Here is a 17964-nt window from a genome sequence, read left to right on the forward strand (position 1 = left end):
AAGATGACAATTTTAAAAGAAAACAGATGAAACATCATCATGGATGGAAGAGCGATGGTGAGTCCTGTGGATGGTTAGGCTTTCACCAGAAACAACTATGGTAAACTTTTCAGCTCTATGATAAACTTTTCAGCTCCTCGCTTAATTTGAAAAGCTTTTGTAGGTTTCAGTGACAAGGTCTTTGAAAACTTAGGAGATAGACAAATTAAAGCAGAAATGTAATTGGTAAAAACTGATTGAGAAAGAATTAGAAAATAGGATCTTTTTCAGTAATAATTAAAGGAATTGAAACAATTATTTAATACCTGTTAATTAAAAAAAAAGAAATCAAAGACTCACTAGAAATTGGATAGTTGATATGCAAGTGCTACCAGTTTTAAGGAACTTCCAAAATTATATAGATGCCTCCAAAAAATGGAAAATAAGGGCGGCATCTTCTACAGTTCATTTTATGAGACAGAAAAATTTTGATAAAAAGTTACAGATGGTATGAAGAAGAAAAATAGTCTGTTGTGTTCATGAATGTAGACAAAAACTTCTGAACAAAGTGTTAGCAAAGCAAAACCAGTTTTCTATAACAATATTAATAACAGTGTCCAATTTGGGTATATGAAAGTATTATAAGAATGTTTTAATAATGCAGAAATATGTAAGTGTATATGCCCACATTACCAATGAAATGAAATCATCTCAATATCTCACAAGGTGCAGAGAATATTAACATTGATTCATAATAAAAATTCTATATAACAGAAATAGAAGAAAACTTTATAATCTGTATGAAAGGTGTCGCTCAAAAAAGAAAAAGAAAAGAAAATCCGTACAACAAACATCATCCTAAGTTGGGAAATTATGAAAGTATTCCATTTAAATTCCGGGACAAGATATGGATATTCTGTATAAATACTCTAATTCAATAAAGTATTGAAGCTCTGGCCAGCACAATAAGACAGGGAGAGAAATAACAATTATAAGGATTGAAGATCACTAATAGTACCATTGTTATTAGCATATGATATAGTTCTTTACATAGAAATCCAAATGAATCTACAAACATTATATAGGCAATAGAAAAGAGGAGTAATGTGGCTGTTTTTGAGATCAATATATAAAAGTCAAATATATTTATATATACCAGCAACAAAAACATTAATTTTAATAAACAATTTAAGAATTTAAGATACCAACATAAACTTTAAGACAACCAAGAATAAATCTAACAATGACCTGCAAGCAAAAAAATGTTGTAATTTATTTAAGGATATTAAAGAATAAGTTGATTGAAAAATCCTATATTCATGGATGAGGAATTAACACCATATAGATGTTATTTCTCCTAAAACTGCTCAATAGACTTCATGTAATGCAATTTTTTAAAACATTTATGATTTTTGTGTGTGTGTTTTTATTTTCACCCTTATGGGATATGACAAGTTAAATTTAATATGTGTACAGTAAAGCAAAGAAAAAAATAATAGCTAAGATTTCATGTTCAATGAGACATAGATTAACTATAAAGCTATAGTGTTGTAAGAGTGTGGTACTGGTTCAGAGATGGACAAATTCATGAATAAAATAGAACAGATTCTAAAAAGAAAAATACCCATATATGGAAATTTGATTTATGATGGACTTGCATGATAGAAAACTGAATTATCCAAAACATGAAAAGATGGATTTAAAAATGAAAAGAAAAATAGTTGCACAACACTCAAAAGGACAGAAGAAAGGAGGCAAGAATAGGAGGAATGGAGAAAGAGAAAGGGAGGGCAGAGGGATGAAAGAAGGCAGTGAAGAAGGGAAAAGAAAAAAGGGATCACTACTAGACAGAACCACTCTAGAATATTGTGTATATTTTATATATATTATCCTATTCCAATAACTCACACCATCCTATCTTACATCACCACATAAAATTTCTATGTCAAAATTAAAACTAAGGGGCTTCCCTGGTGACTCAAGTGGTTAAGAATCCGCCTGCCAACGCAGGGGACACGGGTTCAAGCCGTGTGGGAAGATCCCACATGCCGCGGAGCAACTAAGCCTGTGCGCCACAACTACTGAGCCTGCGCTCTAGAACCCGCGAGCCACAACTACTCAGCCCACGTGCCACAACTACTGAAGTCTGCATGCCTAGAGCCTGTGCTCCACAACAAGAGAAGCCGCCGCAATGAGAAGCCCACGCACCGCAACGAAGAGTAGCCCCTGCTTGCCACAACTAGAGAAGCCCACGTGCAACAATGAAGACCCAACGCAACCAAAAATAAAATAAATTAAATAATTTTTTTAAAAAATTAAAACTGAAATTTTAGGAGAGTAAATGTGAACTCTCTTCTGTCCACTGAGGAAACATTGTTTGTTACACAAAGAGGCCAAAGTGCTAGCCATTTATCAAAAGATTGATAAACTTGAATACATTAAAACTAAAATGATACTTGTTAAAATATACATTAAGGAAAGTAAAAAACTTTAAACCTATAGGAAATATTTGCCCAAAGAAAGAGAAAAAAACCCAAAAGGATTAAAATCAAGAAGTAAAGAATTTTTACAAATCAACAAGTAAAAAAGGAGTAAAGATATGAAAAGGCATTTCACAAACGAGGAAACACATAAAATTACCAAGTATGACATTACAAGTGTTAGGATGGGCTCGGCACAGATTTTTTCCACCTTCTTTTACGTGCCTACATTGGTACAACTTCTATAGGAAACAGTTTGGCATGATATTGTAAAGTTGCAAAAGTGGTCACTGTCCATGAGCACCAGAAACTGTCGAAAATGCATTTTTTATGAGAACATAAAGCTAATCAATCCAAATATCCATTGTATGGATTTTAAAATGCATACCCGCATAAATGGTATTAAACACAGCAGTAGAAATAACTCTTCAACTACACGTGGATGGAAATTCAGCTACTACGTGGAGGAATGTTAGTAACAATGCTGAGATGAAAAAGCAACATACAATGTGTTGTTTATGGCATACACATGATAACCTGAAATTCAGAATAGTGGTCACCTTTGTTAACGAGGAAGGGGGTGCTATAGGGAAAGAACGCAGGTATATGTAAGTTATTAGGAATATTCTACTCTCTGGGTTGGGCAGCTGGTATATAGGTGTTTATTATATTGCTTATATAACAGCAAACTAACCAGTGATAGTCTGGAAGAAAATATTTCAACATGTCTAACGAAAGGTAAATGCCCACGATACAATGCATGAGGAAATACAGGAAATTTTCATGTTCTAAATATTTATGGCTCTTAGTATCAGGGGATGGGGTTTTAGTTGATTTGTTTACATTTCTATTATGTTTATGCACTGTTTGTATGACATTAACCAAATTTTTTTTCTAATGATGCTAATTTATATAAAAATATCACTCATAATACATAGAGTTTATAAGATAATAAAATGCAACTTATGGAAAAGAAGGACAAGGCTTTAAAGATGCAGTTCACAAAGGAGGTCACACATCTGTAAACCTACAAAAATATGTTCAACCCACTAGTAAACAGGCATGTGATTATGCAATAACAGCACCATGGTAGTTTTCACTTATTGAAGAAACATCATAAAGTTGTTTATATGTAGTGTTTTGGAGTTTCAAGGAAGTGGGCCCTTAATTTTCTACAGTGGGCGCCATTCAGAGGGTATCATAATGTTGTAGTGGAGTATTTCCCTTATAGAAGATTAGCTTTCAGAACATAATGCACTTGTTCACATAAATGTATTCAAATAATGTTAACTGCAATACCTGGTTTTTTGTGACAGTGAAACACTAAAGAGTTTAAAAGTACATGAAATGACTTATTTAATCATAGACTATATACCCTATTTAATATTCACTTGTAATAAATCTTTATATGTACACTGACACAGATCTCTGACGTTTTTAAGTCAAAAAATGCACACGGATAAATTAAAAGGATGTATAGCATAATCCTGTTTATGTTAAAAATATGTGTGTGATAAAATTTACATGTGTACATTTATATATGTAATCCTATAGAAAACTTTCTTGTGGTATCCACAAGAATACCTGGGGATGGTTTCCAGGACTCTCCAGATACCAAAATCCACAGATGCTCTTAGTCCCTTATATAAAAAGGCATAGTGTTTGCGCATACTTTAAATCGTCTTTAGGTTACTACAGTACGTAATAAAATGTAAATGATATGTAAATAGGTGTAAATACAATATAAATGTTTTGTAAATATATAGTTGCGGCTCACCAAATTTGAGTTTTGCTTTTTTGAAACTTTCTGGATATTTTTTGTTTTGTTTTGTTTTGTTTTTTTGCGATACGCAGGCCTCTCACTGTTGTGGCCTCTCCCGTTGCGGAGCACAGGCTCAGGACGCACAGGCTCAGCGGCCATGGCTCACGGGCCCAGCCGCTCCGCGGCATGTGGGATCTTCCCGGACCGGGGCACGTACCCGTGTCCCCTGCATCGGCAGGCGGACTCTCAACCACTGCGCCACCAGGGAAGCCCTGGATTTTTTTTTTAAGATTTTTGATCCCTGGTTGGTTGAATCTGCATATGTGGAACTTGTAGATATGGAGGGCCAACTGTATTATATTGTTACCATTGGGGCAAGAAAGGTGAAGAGGCACATTCTAAATATTCTGTCCTATTTCAATTCTTTTTTTTTTATATACAAGAAAATAGGCATGTATGATTGTATAACTGGAGGCACTACCTGCCTTTGTAATTTTCCCCAAGGTAGGTTGCATTAATAAGCACACTGCATGCAGTAGCAGCAGAAGCAGTGGACATTTATCACAGCTGACCCCGCAATTAGTCTTGAGTATTCCTGGGTGGCAAACACTGCCAGCCAGGTCAAAAGACAGGGGGAAGCCTGGCTTCTAGTTGCAGATTCAGTCAGAAGGAAACACTGAATACAGTTGGCTAAAACCTCATATGCAGTCTGATCATTTTCTCCCAGTAATGGAGAAGGCGAAAACTCTCAAAGACATATTTACTGACCTATTGGTCACATTTATATAATTATTCAAAAGAATTGTTTATCAATAAAAATTAGTAAATGAAACAATTTTGTATATGTCACTCTGCATTATGTGAACTGCATACCGCATATGGGAGTATATCTTAATGAAAATTATTATAATTTATTAACTTTATTTTTTTAACTTTAGAGTTGATAAAAGAAAAAATATATTTATTATAGAATATAGAGTATATAATGACAATGTTTAACTTAGGACATGTTAATACTTTTATTTTAGAATTCCATTCTACATAAGAATTTAACGTTTTTCAATAAAATCAAAATCTTTCATTAGATGAAATGCTAAATATACAAAACTAAAAATGTCCTAATTTTGAAATATCAATCATGTGCCATAACGTGCTTATTTTTCAGGTTAAGCTTTTTCCGTGATGTTCCTGATTTCAGAGTGTTAGCCTGCGGTGGAGATGGAACTGTGGGGTGGATTTTGGACTGCATAGGTAATGAAGACACACATTTAACGTAGCTGGGGTGAGAGTGGTAACCTTAAATTCTGTGTATTTTGTTTGTTTATTTAGTGCATCCATATCTTTGGATGTGGATGCATTAAATAAACAAAGTACATAGTGATACACTTAGACATCTGGAATGTTACACACTGTTTACTGGCTTAATTTATTCGTCTATATTTCAAATTTTTAACTGACAAAATAATTTACAAGTAACTAGAAATCCCTCTTTTCTCATTCATTTCTCTTGGAATTTAATAAACCCTCAAATATTTCTGGATCTGCATTGACCAATCTTTTTTAAAAATAGGCCTCTTCATAAAAAGGAAAGATTGATTCAAAAGAAGTTTTACTATCTATATATATTGAAGCAAACTTTTATTTAGTCAATGCAGTTGAGAATATTCTACCTTTTCATACTCTCAAAAATATTCAAATTAAAAATGAATACATATTGTCAGCACACTTTTGGTAAGCATCTAACGACTTTAACCTACTAACATTTTTAAAACAGGAAAAACAGGGAAAATTGTATTCTTTGGCCTTCCAATAAACAATGTCAGTAGTATTAATATATTTAAGGAGAAAACCAGAGTTCAAGAACTGCAAAAATTAAGGAGTTGCTTGAACAGTATCTGAGAACTTGTAAGAATCTTAGTGAAAACAGGAGGATATTGTTGGTTTGCATTAGCCCTCAAAATCTAAGCCTTGGCTAGTACGCTGTGGCACATCCCTACATAATCTATTCCCTCCCCGTTCCTACACACCCACATATGCTTACTTTGAAGGGCTGAGAAGGGAGAAGAATAAAGAAAACTAATATATGTTTGTGAGATTTGCTCAGTGATTCAAACAAAAGCATGTGGAATTTCAGTGGCAAATATCTTTACTGGACTCAAACACTATGTTGTATAATGTTGAACCTCAAACAAAACCAGGTAATCTTTTACGTCGTTGACTCTGACACAGAACAGCACAAAACCATTGTTAGCGTTTTACTAACCTTTAGAATTCCACTACTTTCAAAATATTTTATTCCTTCAAGTGTACCTCGAGTTGATGTTGCAAAGGACTTTTTATAGGAAGCTACTTCTCCACTCTGCTTACGTCCTTGTATGAATATTCCTGTGTTGTATGTACCTGCATCCTTGAGAATTTCAACGGAGTTAATTCAAACACGCTACAATTTTTAACTGAATTAACATATTTAAAAGGCTTTCCTCATGCATAAGTCTTGAAAATTCCTGTCACTCTGTGAATTTTGGTATTTATTTGTTTTATAAATTGCTAGAAATACATACAAATTAATCAATTTATAATTGTATATAACTATAAAATAGAACGTTTTATGTTTATAAGTACCTGGTGGAATGCCTTCCATGCCAAGCTGTGTTTATTTTATTGTTGTTCTGTCTGTGATCAAAAATTTATTTTATTTCAATTTTTCAATTCTACAGAAAAGGCAAATGTAGTCAAGCATCCTCCAGTGGCTATTCTGCCTCTCGGGACCGGCAATGATCTAGCAAGATGCCTGCGATGGGGAGGAGGTAAAATAGCTAAAAAAAAAAAAAAAAAAACTTAAAAAACAGAGATATAGTACAGAGCACCCTTCCCCCAAAAACTAAATCCAGCATTTCTTCACTGCATGACAGCTGCCATGTAATTTCAGCAAACATAATTGCTGTCAGATATGTAGTATAATTTTGAACAATCGTCTAGAGTAGAGAAACAAATAGTGGACCAAGAGTTAGACTGTGAGTGCTAATTATATACTTGATGGGGCAGGCAAGCTTCCAACCCTTTTTGGTTTGGGGGTTTCCAATTTAAGAAATGAGATAAGCATGGGTTAACTCTAAAATAATGTTCACATTTGTAATCTCTGAGTGTGTGAGAAAATCACAAACAAAGGAAAAGAACTGAAAGGCTAACAAATGACTTGTCCAGGAATAAGTACAAGAGGTAACACATTTTCTGAGACCCACTTTGCACCAGGTGGTGTCTTCTGCACTTGGGGTACAGGGTTAAGAATAGAAAGAAAACAATATCTGCTTTCAACGGAGCCTTAAATTCTAGTGGAACGTGAAGTCATGTGTAAATTGTGAGACTTCCTACTGACAAGTAATATAAATGATAATGATATCAACATATGATAATCAACATAATGAACGACCTCACCTAGGAATTGATGAGGTGACATAAGAAGAATCCTAATAGGTGGATAATGACGGAGCCATATAGAACTGGGGGTGGACATTATAGGCAGAGGGAACATCAAGTCCAAAGGCCCAGAGATACAAAGGCACTTAACATTACTGAAGGAACTGAAAATGGAATAGTGTAGATGGAACAGGTGAGTAAAGGGAGAATATTTCAAGATGAGATCTTAAAATAATTTGAAGTGTCATTAACAGGCTAAACTTACCAGAAGATATCAAAGAAAAGAAAACCATATTTTGCTAAATAAACAAGAACCTAATCCTAAATATTTTTAGCATCTAAACTCAGAGAAGTTTGAAAAGTGTCTAGTAAGACAGTGTAAATCAGAAGCCCTTGGGAAGCTTGTTAAAAATATAGTGGACCGACCTTACTTCAAATATGCTAAATGGAAATCTCTAGAGATGGGACCCGGGCAGTTGATTTTTTTTTTTAAGCAAACTCCCTAAGTAACTTGATTTACAACAAAATTTGAGAAGAATTGTTCCATGAATACCTGGGCAACTTGTGAACTCTAAGATGTATATACATTGTATTTGTGTATTTGACAGAATTTGAAACCAAGTTAAAAACATGGTATATGATATATTTGTAACTTTCATTAAGGATATAACTTAGTAGAAGAATATTATAAAATACTGAGTTAAATTGTATAGAATCTAAAGATAGATATAGATAGATAGATAGAATGAACCATTGCTTACGAGATGCTTATATTTGCCAATGTTAATATACGTGTATTGATTAAAAGGAAGAGAATCATGCATGTGGCTTCTTACGTATTCCTCTGGAAATATTTTTGATATTTGAAAATTAATAATTTTATTTTGGCTTCAAGCTGGCAAATGACTTAAATCTCAAAATTGATATAGAAGTTCCATTCAGGGCATCCTTTAATTATTTCCTTGTAAACAGTTTTAAAGATATTCTTATCAGTGGCCAAAGACACATGGATTATAGTATATGTCAAAGTGTATATTGATGATGAACTCTTTGTGCATGTCTAGCATGTGCTGGCACTGTTCTAGGTGATGGATATTAAATGAGAAAATAAATAAAGGGTTCTTACCCTTTTGGAGGTTACATTTTCATTGCGTACACAGACAATAAATCACTGAATAATGAAATATATAATTACAAAATAAGGTCAAGGATATGAAAGAATCAGAGTGTATTTTCAGAGAATAACCAAGGGGAACTATTCAGCTATATGGTCAAGAAGACCTCTCTGAGGAAGTAACATTTAAGCTGGATTTAAAATATGAGGAAGAAAGAGCGAGCTCTTTGTACTGAAAGGACTGAAGGAAGGCTGATGTAACTCTAAGAGGTCATGGGGCAGTGGGTAGGTATGGCCTCAGCGGGGTGAATAGGATGACGTTGGAGAGAGAATCTGGAGCCAGATTATGCAGGTCTTAATGGTCATGGTAAAAATTTTATGTGATTGACTTTGAAGTACACAGTGAAACTTTGGAAGAGTTTCAAAAGCAGAGTGGCACAGTGACATTTGTGTTTTCAAAATAGGTTAATTTGGGGGCATAAAAGACTGTTAAGAAAATGTGGCAATGTGGGGAATCATAGTTTTTGAAAGGAGAATTTGGATTACCATTGTATTTAGAGGATAAATGGGCTGGGCTAGGGCGGTGGTAGTACAAATGAGACAAGTGCACACACTGACATTTTCAGGGATAGACTGATACAACGTGCCAATGGATTGGGTAGGGACTTTGGGGAAAGTGAGGTATCAAGGGGGACTGCAAGATGCCCAAGGTGAGCAATTAGGAAAATGGAGGTGCGATCTGCTAGAGTTTACTAATAAAGAAACATGCTCTGGGGTGGCATTATTTCTTGTCAGGTGTCTAACTTTGAGCAAGTTGCTTAACAACTGTGTGCCTAAGACTCCTCATCAGAACTTGAAGAAAATAATGGTATCTGCCTTGGAGGTTCTTACACCCAACTATCAAATTGTTTCCCCAGTGTCTGGGCTGAGTCCTTCCTGTAATTATAGTAATTATCATTATGCTTAACATTTGGGAAAGAAATTACTTTATTCAACCAATAATCATTTTGTTCACGTAATATCACTGGAATCTATTGACTGGAAGCTTAATTTTTATGAGTATATTTACATATTTTGGAAAACATAACACTGTACAAATATAAGATGTTGTAGGACATTTGAAAAAAATACTTAATTTACATTCTCTTTGCAATTTTTCTGGCAATGATTAATCTCTCAAGCAAAATTCTGAAGTTTACTGCAAGAAAAATGTTGTTTTGTGAAGAGTAAGGGAGTAGGAGGCAGAATTTTACATGGAGCACACTCTTACAAATATATGTTGTTGCTTTTCTTTATGTGATTTTAAATTTGTAAAAATTCCTATGACATTTTAGATACAATCAGTCATTATGATAACATCATATCATTAAAGCAAAGATAAATACTAATTACGTTTTCATTTGGTTGCTTAGCCTAGAGTGATTATACGCTTTAAATCAAAATAATGGAAGCAAAATAGCATCATTCTTTTCTGGAACAAGCTTTGTTTGCATATTTAGTAAGTTTAATTTATCTTTTTTTAAAAAATATAATCTTTGAGTTCAGGAATCCTATTTATAGTTATGGATCATTATTAAACAAGCTTGAGCACAGATAAATCTAAACAAGTAGGGCATAGATATTTGTTAAATGGGGAACTACAATTTGGAATTCTTCACCTTTGAGAATTAGCACTGAACTGCAGGTATGATTCTCCAAATAGATTTATTGCCTCTCTCTTTCCATTTTTCCTTGGCTAGAAGACTGATTGATACCAGCCTTTTTCATACATAGCCATAAAAACTTTGAGAACATATCCAGTGCTAAAGAATTTAAGTTAATTGACCCTACTTAATCTAGCTGTATTAATTCTTTCATTAAATTCAATTCTATTATGTTGTCTCCTGGTCGGTTGCCGTTCCTACATTTTTCCGGTGTTATGCTGAACAATGCTTCTATTAACCTGAGATGTAGCTGAGGACAAGCTCAATGTTTGTTTTAGAGCATTATCATTTATTCATATTTCTGCTGAGTGGGTTTGTGTATAATACTGTATATTAAATATACTATATTTTCATACTATATTATACATTAGTTTAATGTATATAAATTCATTTATATCTAAAACGATCATACTTATTTTCAAACAAGAGTAGAATTTGGAAAATAGGTGAATATATTTAACTGTTTTTAATTCAATGCAATAGGTAAACATATATATATATATATAATTTATTTGGGGGGGCGTTAAAAGAAATTAAAAATTAAAAAGAAAATAAACATTGGGAATGAGGGTGGAACTATTAAGAAACACCTGAAAAATAAGTATGCTTAATTACTATACTCTTGTAGTTTAAACAATTCAGTGTTTTATCACTGAGTACAATTATATGTATATTATGTAAGTTCATAATTTTTGAATTATGCTATAAAATATGGTATGACATTTATTGAAATGGTTTTTAATACTTCTAATGTTTATATCTGTGTAGTCGTTGTTTGTTGTACTTTTTGCTGTGTGTATTGAATGGTGCATAATTAGTTTCTAGACCTGTGTAAGGTGAGAAGAGATGGTAGGCTCCAAGATACGTATTCCTGGTTTCTGGCTGCCTTGCCCCTCTAATAAGTTAATTCAACAAATACAGCATAAATGTAATTTAATCTTGCCGTATTACAGTGCCTATTCCCTTTTCTTTTAATCCAATCGGTTTTTCCAGAGTTATGTGTGCTAACACATCTAACGAGGACTCATAGCCTCTGGCATTTTCTTGTTCAACAAATAAATTATTAAAATATAGAATGAAGTTGGACACGGAAAAAAATCTATGAAAATATTGTTGCTACTCAAAATATCATTGTAAGAATGTGTATGGAGTTAGAAAGATTATTTAACTTAGTACATTTCAAATTCTAATGTCATTGTCAGTATTATTGTTGACAACTTTCTATTCTTTTGCCTTATATACTAAGACCTTTTATGCATTTTCTCATTTTTTTTCTCAATTAATTCTCACACCAAACCTAAGTTTTTACAGAGGAAGAAACTGTTTAGAATTTTAAAAGCAGACACTGAAGTAAATAACACAGCCAGGATTAGGCTACAGCCCTAATTAACTATAATGTTAGATACCTAAAGGTACATTTAAGAGAAAGTATAATATTAAGCAACAAGTTTCTTTTCTGGCCATCGTGGCTATCTATAGTAGATCTATTTAAAAATGGATTTGTTGGACATTTACTGTAGGGCACACCTGGTAAAAGGAACTTGTGGGGAGAAAAATGAAAATAACTATAGTGCACCATGCTCGTTCTACGGTAGGGCTAGTTTTGAGAACTGTGTACTCTGGTACTGTACAGAATCCATTATTTTGGGAGGGTGGCTTCTGGAAAAAAGTGTTATCAAATATAAAGCCTGCAGAGGGAGTAGAAGCAAGGGACAAGTGTAACATGGCATCCAGGCTTTTTACTATAGCAACTGGGTGGAGGGGAAAGTCGGCTGTTTTTCGGAGGGAGAGTTCACAGGAGGATGATACCAAAGCACATCATTAATTCCACTTTGAATAAATACATTGATAAAAAGTTTTGTGAGGGGTATGCATTAGAGATGTTCATTTGGCAGTTGGCTGTACTGTGAATTTGTCCCACAGGAGCGAAATATGAGTTACAAATTAAAGCTAAAGATAAAATATTAGTATGAGTATAATAAGATTATAGTTAATTCTTCAACCTGTGTTAGAATTTGCTTTAAAATGCATTATTTAGCTTTAGAATGATACACACATATTCACACGCTTAAACATATATAATTATAGCTTTTGTTATTTGGTTATATTTTTTCTCAAGATAATTTTTTTTTATTAGGTTATGAAGGTGAGAATCTGATGAAAATCTTAAAAGACATTGAAAACAGCACAGAAATCATGTTGGACAGGTGGAAGTTTGAAGTCATACCTAATGACAAAGATGAGAAGGGAGACCCAGTGCCTTACAGTATCATCAATAATTACTTTTCCATTGGCGTGGTAAGATTTTCCACTAACCATTCTTTTTTTACCAGTTCTGGATAATCACTGATGTAAACTCTTATACTATGAAGATTTACTGATTATAAATAATTTATTTTATCTTTGTGTCAGCAAAGCACCTCTTCTAATAGGTAATAGTAAAGCTTATGAATTTATTTAAAGTCAGAGAATCAGTGATGATTTTTTCATGTGTTAAACAAAGGAAAGAAACTATATTTTATGTAATTGGCTTGACCATTTGTGTTAGTAAAATGAAGCTTAGAATGGTTTATAAGGTAGTTATAAGTTTTAGAGTATAAGCTACAGTTTCACATTACTAAAAATGTGAAAACAATGCATCAAATTTTTTCTTATTTTGAAATCTACATTATAATATCATAACCTATTAGGTTTTTATTTATAGACATTATTTTAAAATTTATGGTTTAGTGTAAAGTCTAAGAAAAATGCTGCTAGTATTCTCAAGTGGTTAATAAGTCAAAAGGTTAATTTTTCACTTACTTTCTTGAAAAATTTGAGACCGAAATTAAAATATCTTTTGGCAATTTAAAGAGTTATTGAAATTTCAATCCCTAAGAAATTAATAATTTTAACAGTAATTTTACTTGTATTTATATATATATTACCCAGTAATTATGAAGTCTTAAAATATATTATCTACAGCATTACATTCCATTGAACATATTTTCCCAATATTAGTCTTACATCATGTCTCATTTCTCTCTTATGCATGTGCATGTGCACACATACACAACTAGCAAACTGTAAAAAGCATTGGTTGAGTCCATGAACTTAGGAGTCAAGCTACCTTTAGCAATTTTTTTTTCCTCTTAGTGTGCATTCATTTACCCGTATCATGGTAGTTATTATTTTCTCTCTCATAGTTGTAAATAATGTGATTATACATTTAAAGAGCCTCGTATAATGATGCATAATGAAGGCTAAATATACAATCTTTACTAATACTATGATAATGATTATTATTATTTGCAAGAAAAATGTAATGCATTTGATCCATTAAAATTCTATTTATATTTGATATGAATAACAATATTTTAACAGCTTTATTGGCAAATAACTTACACACAACCTAATTCATTCATTTTAAGTAAACCTTTTAATGATTTAATAAATCTATCCCATATTAGAGCGTTTTCATCACCAAGACAAGAACCCTCATGCCCACTTCTAGTCAATTCTGGGTCCTTTCCCCAGTTCCAAGCAAAGCTCTAATCTTTCTACCTCTAAGATTTGCCTTTTATGGATAGTTCATATAAAAGAAATAATACAATATATCTTTTTTTGCACCTGGCTTCTTTCACTTCACATAATGTTTTGAGGTTCACTTATATGAACTACATGAATACTGTATTCCTTTTATTGCTGAGTAGTAAGTATCCCATTGTGTGGATATATCATATATTGTTTATCTCTTCATGGGTTGATGTACATTTAGATTGCTTCTGGTCTTTGGATATTATGAATAATGCCACTGTCTTGAGTCCCTATAGTTAATTTTTTATTTTGCTTACTGTACTTTTTGACTCAAGAATTTCTATTTGGTTCTTTTTTAGATTTCTAGGTCTTTAATTGATATTTTCTATTTGAATAGTCATTGTTCTTATACTTTCCTTCATTATTTAAGCATAGTTTACATTAGTTTTTTTGATCAATTTATAATAGCTGTTTTGAAGTCTTTGTCTGCTAAGTCCAACATCTAGAGTCCATCAGAGACATTGTTTGCTTTTTCCAAAGTATGTGAAATACTTTCCCATTCCTCTGCATATTTGCTAGTTTTTTGTTGGAAACAAGAGATTTTATATAATATATTATAACAACTGTGGATTTGCATTCTCCCATAGGTGTTATGCTTGTTCCTGTGTTTGCTTAGGGATTTCCCTCCACTGATTATAAGGAGCCTTTCTCCCCTGTAGTGTATGGATATACTGATGCCTCAGTATTTTTGTTTTTGTTTTTTCTTCTTGCTTTTATATTAATCCTGGCTTCTAAGGATCATTCCTGTGTCAGCATGCTTGACCAACGTTTGTGCTTAAACACCTTGAGACAGTTCATCCTTTTGCCACTGAACCTGTATGTTCATTGGGGAACACATACAAACTGCAGGCAATTATTAATCTGATTCAGCTTTTAATATCTGCTGGCCTTTTTGTCTCTTCTGCTCATGTAGAAGGCCTCTCACTTAGCCAAAGATGTATAAATAACTATGGCCCTCTTTGGACTTTCCTGAACATATGTGCGACCTTGTACATTCATATAGCCTTTCAGACAGCCAGGAATATGACAGAATATCAAGGCCCATTATGGCTGTCTCATTCTCAAGATCTCCTTGAATATCTGGCTAGTTGGCTGGTTAGTTGCTTGCCTTAATCACTTTCGCAAACTGAGGCAAGCTGCTACATTTGCCACTGAGATCACTATTATTTTGGATAACTCTGGGTCATGGAGTTTCTCCAGCTTCCACTCCAAGTCACGTGAGCTCCCCCGACAGTAAAGTTGCTTGCTTTCATAACTTGCCCCACCCTGGTAGATCTTTAGTACTGATGGAGGTGGAAGGTAGGGTAGCCGCTCAAGGTTGAAACATCACAGATTGCCAGTGTTCTTCTCTTAGGTTCAGTAGTTTTTCTTGAATGAATAGTTCTCAGTTTGTTATATGCCTTTGATCAATTTTCAGTGATCCTCAACAGAAGTTATTTCCTTTCCATCCCAGGAGACATTTGGCAGTGTTTGGACACACATTTGATAGCCATGGCTAAGAGAGGATTCCTACTGGAAGCTAGTGGGTAGAGGATAGGGATGCTGATAAACACTCCCAGTTCATAGCATAGCCCCCAAATACATAAGAAAGAATTACATAGCTCAAAATGTCAATAGGGCTGAGGTTGAGAAACCTGGCATCAACAAACCAATATTAAATACAGAACTCAAGATGTTGGAAAAGGGGAAATAGCTAACACATGAAGAAAAGGAAAGCTGTAATAGAAATAAGACAGGACATACAGCAAAGAATAACAAGAGCAAAAAAAATTGAGTATGTTAGTGAAACCAAAAACTGGATCTTTGAAAGTAATTAATCAAATCTACTGCAAAATTGATTTTATAAAAATATTGTAAAGAGAATTGCAAATAAATAATATAGAGTGAAAAAAGACCAAAAATCTCCCCCGTAAAGACAAAACATAATATCCCAACTGAAAATATTTTAGGACTAAATAAGGAAGTGTAGCAAAGTTACTAAATATAAAATCAACTTAAATAGTCAATATTATTCTATTATATAAGCAATAATCTATACATTTACAAAAACAGGAACCAAAAAATTAGAACTATCCAAAAATTAATAAAGAATATACAAGACCTAAAAACAGAAACATTAAAACTCTCTACAAAGACATAAAAGATCAGAATAAACAGACATTTTCTATTCTTAGATGGGATAGCTTAATAATTTGTAATATGCAAATTAATATATACCTTTAACCTGTAAGTAATCAAAATTAGAGCTGGATTTTATGACAAATTTGAAAAACTTTTTCCAAAATATATATAACAAAGTAGCTCAGTCAATTTTAATAAAAAGAAATGGAGAACTGTTTTACCAAATAAGACATGTTACAAATGAATTGGATAATTATAATAAAATAGTGCAATGAATGATAGAGGAAGGACTCAGTGGAGAAGCAGAGAGACACATATCGAAACTCAGTATAGATGTGGCCCAAAATCTCATTGGAGAAATAATGGTGCTTAGTTGATAAGTGTTCAAAAACTACCTTTCTAGGGGGAGAAAATTTTGTTAGAACTCTACATTAGATAGGCAATTGCTGGATATATTGAAGTACTAAATTTGAAATGCAAGGTTTAGGACCTAATTCAAGAATATGTAATAGCATTCATTTATGATTTTAAGGTAGAACAGAACTAAACAAGGTAGATTTTGATTGCGTTTCTTTAGAAGGGTCCTGTTCCATTTAAGTTGGAGCCTCTTTCACTGAGTTTGACATGGGAAGAAGAGGTGTGAAGAGAGGGAGAGCATCCTTCCCTGAGATATTTGCCTCTGTCCCAGCAAGACGGAGGATCAACACTCAGGGTCACAATCAGACCAGTAGACCTTATAGAGAGTTCAAGCTTTGGCTGTCACTCAGCCAGGCCACCTTCTGTTTAGCAACTTACATTCCTCTGCCCCAGTGAGTGAATCCAGCAAACAACAAAAAGAAATGAATTGTGTACCTCAAGCTTATATATTCCTGAATATATAAGAAACAGTGGAACTGGAGCATTGAAAGAATAAGGGGGACATTTCAACTTTTTTTTTGTGTGTGTGTGTGTGTGTGTGTGGCACGCGGGCCTCTCACCGTTGTGGCCTGTCCCGTTGCGGAGCACAGGCTCCGGATGCGCAGGCCCAGCGGCCATGGCTCACGGGCCAAGCTTAAGATGGCACATAATTTGTACTTGAAATTATCTCTAGGAACCCTCCTACCTCCTAGTTACAAGGTGGTCTCAAAACTTGACTCTACTGTCAGTGTTGTTTTCATTATTTCAATGATTGCCTTTTATATACTGACTGTAAGTGATTTACAGTGTAAATAAAACCTTACTTCAAATTTTTAGAGAACCTGTGAGGCAAACCTCAAAATATTAGTGGTCTGACAACAACTAAAAATTAGTTCTTCCCTCACGTTAGGACAGCAGGGGTTGACTTCTGAGGAGAGGCTCTGCTCCACTTGGTCAGTCATTGACCCAGGGTCCTTCCATCTTGTGGCTCCACCCTCTTCTTGATACACGGAGCCCTCTCTATTTCAACAGTTGGGCAACAAAAGAGGGTGAAGTGTTGGCGTTTGTGGTTTTTTGTTTGTTTGTTTGTTTGTTTTTAATAGACCAGGCCTGTAAGATGTTCAGCTTGTAACCCATTGGCCATATCCAAATCAATTAGATGCACCTAATTGTAAGGAAGCTGGGAAAGGAATTCTGTCTGCCCAAGAAGAGAAGGGAAATTGGTGAATAACTAGCCAGTTTCTGCTAATTTCTTTTTGTAATGCCTTTCACTTTTAGCCAGAACAATTGGAAATAATTCTGAAATCATAATTAAATCTGAGAATAGGTATTCATCTACAGTGGTGATCCTTAAATAAAAAGCACATTTATTTATTACCTTCTATGTGCCAGATACCGTTTGAGGGTTGGCAGTGA

General features: G+C 33.8%; 1 protein-coding gene across 11 annotated transcripts in view; it reads left to right on the plus strand.

Annotated features, from left to right (window-relative positions):
• Positions 1-17964, plus strand: part of DGKB (diacylglycerol kinase beta) — a 797684-nt gene that overhangs the window by 371043 nt on the left and 408677 nt on the right. For all 11 annotated transcript variants that reach the window (XR_010945490.1, XM_067746239.1, XM_067746240.1 and 8 more), the window contains 3 exons: positions 5387-5472; positions 6939-7028; positions 12593-12753. Coding sequence is in view for 10 of the 11 variants with exons in the window: in XM_067746239.1 (XP_067602340.1) it covers positions 5387-5472; positions 6939-7028; positions 12593-12753 (337 nt within the window). In the remaining variant the exon portion in view is untranslated. The remainder of the gene's footprint in view (positions 1-5386; positions 5473-6938; positions 7029-12592; positions 12754-17964) is intronic.

This window comes from Pseudorca crassidens, chromosome 8 (assembly GCF_039906515.1).
Source record: "Pseudorca crassidens isolate mPseCra1 chromosome 8, mPseCra1.hap1, whole genome shotgun sequence".
NCBI classification, from domain to species: Eukaryota; Metazoa; Chordata; class Mammalia; order Artiodactyla; family Delphinidae; genus Pseudorca; species Pseudorca crassidens.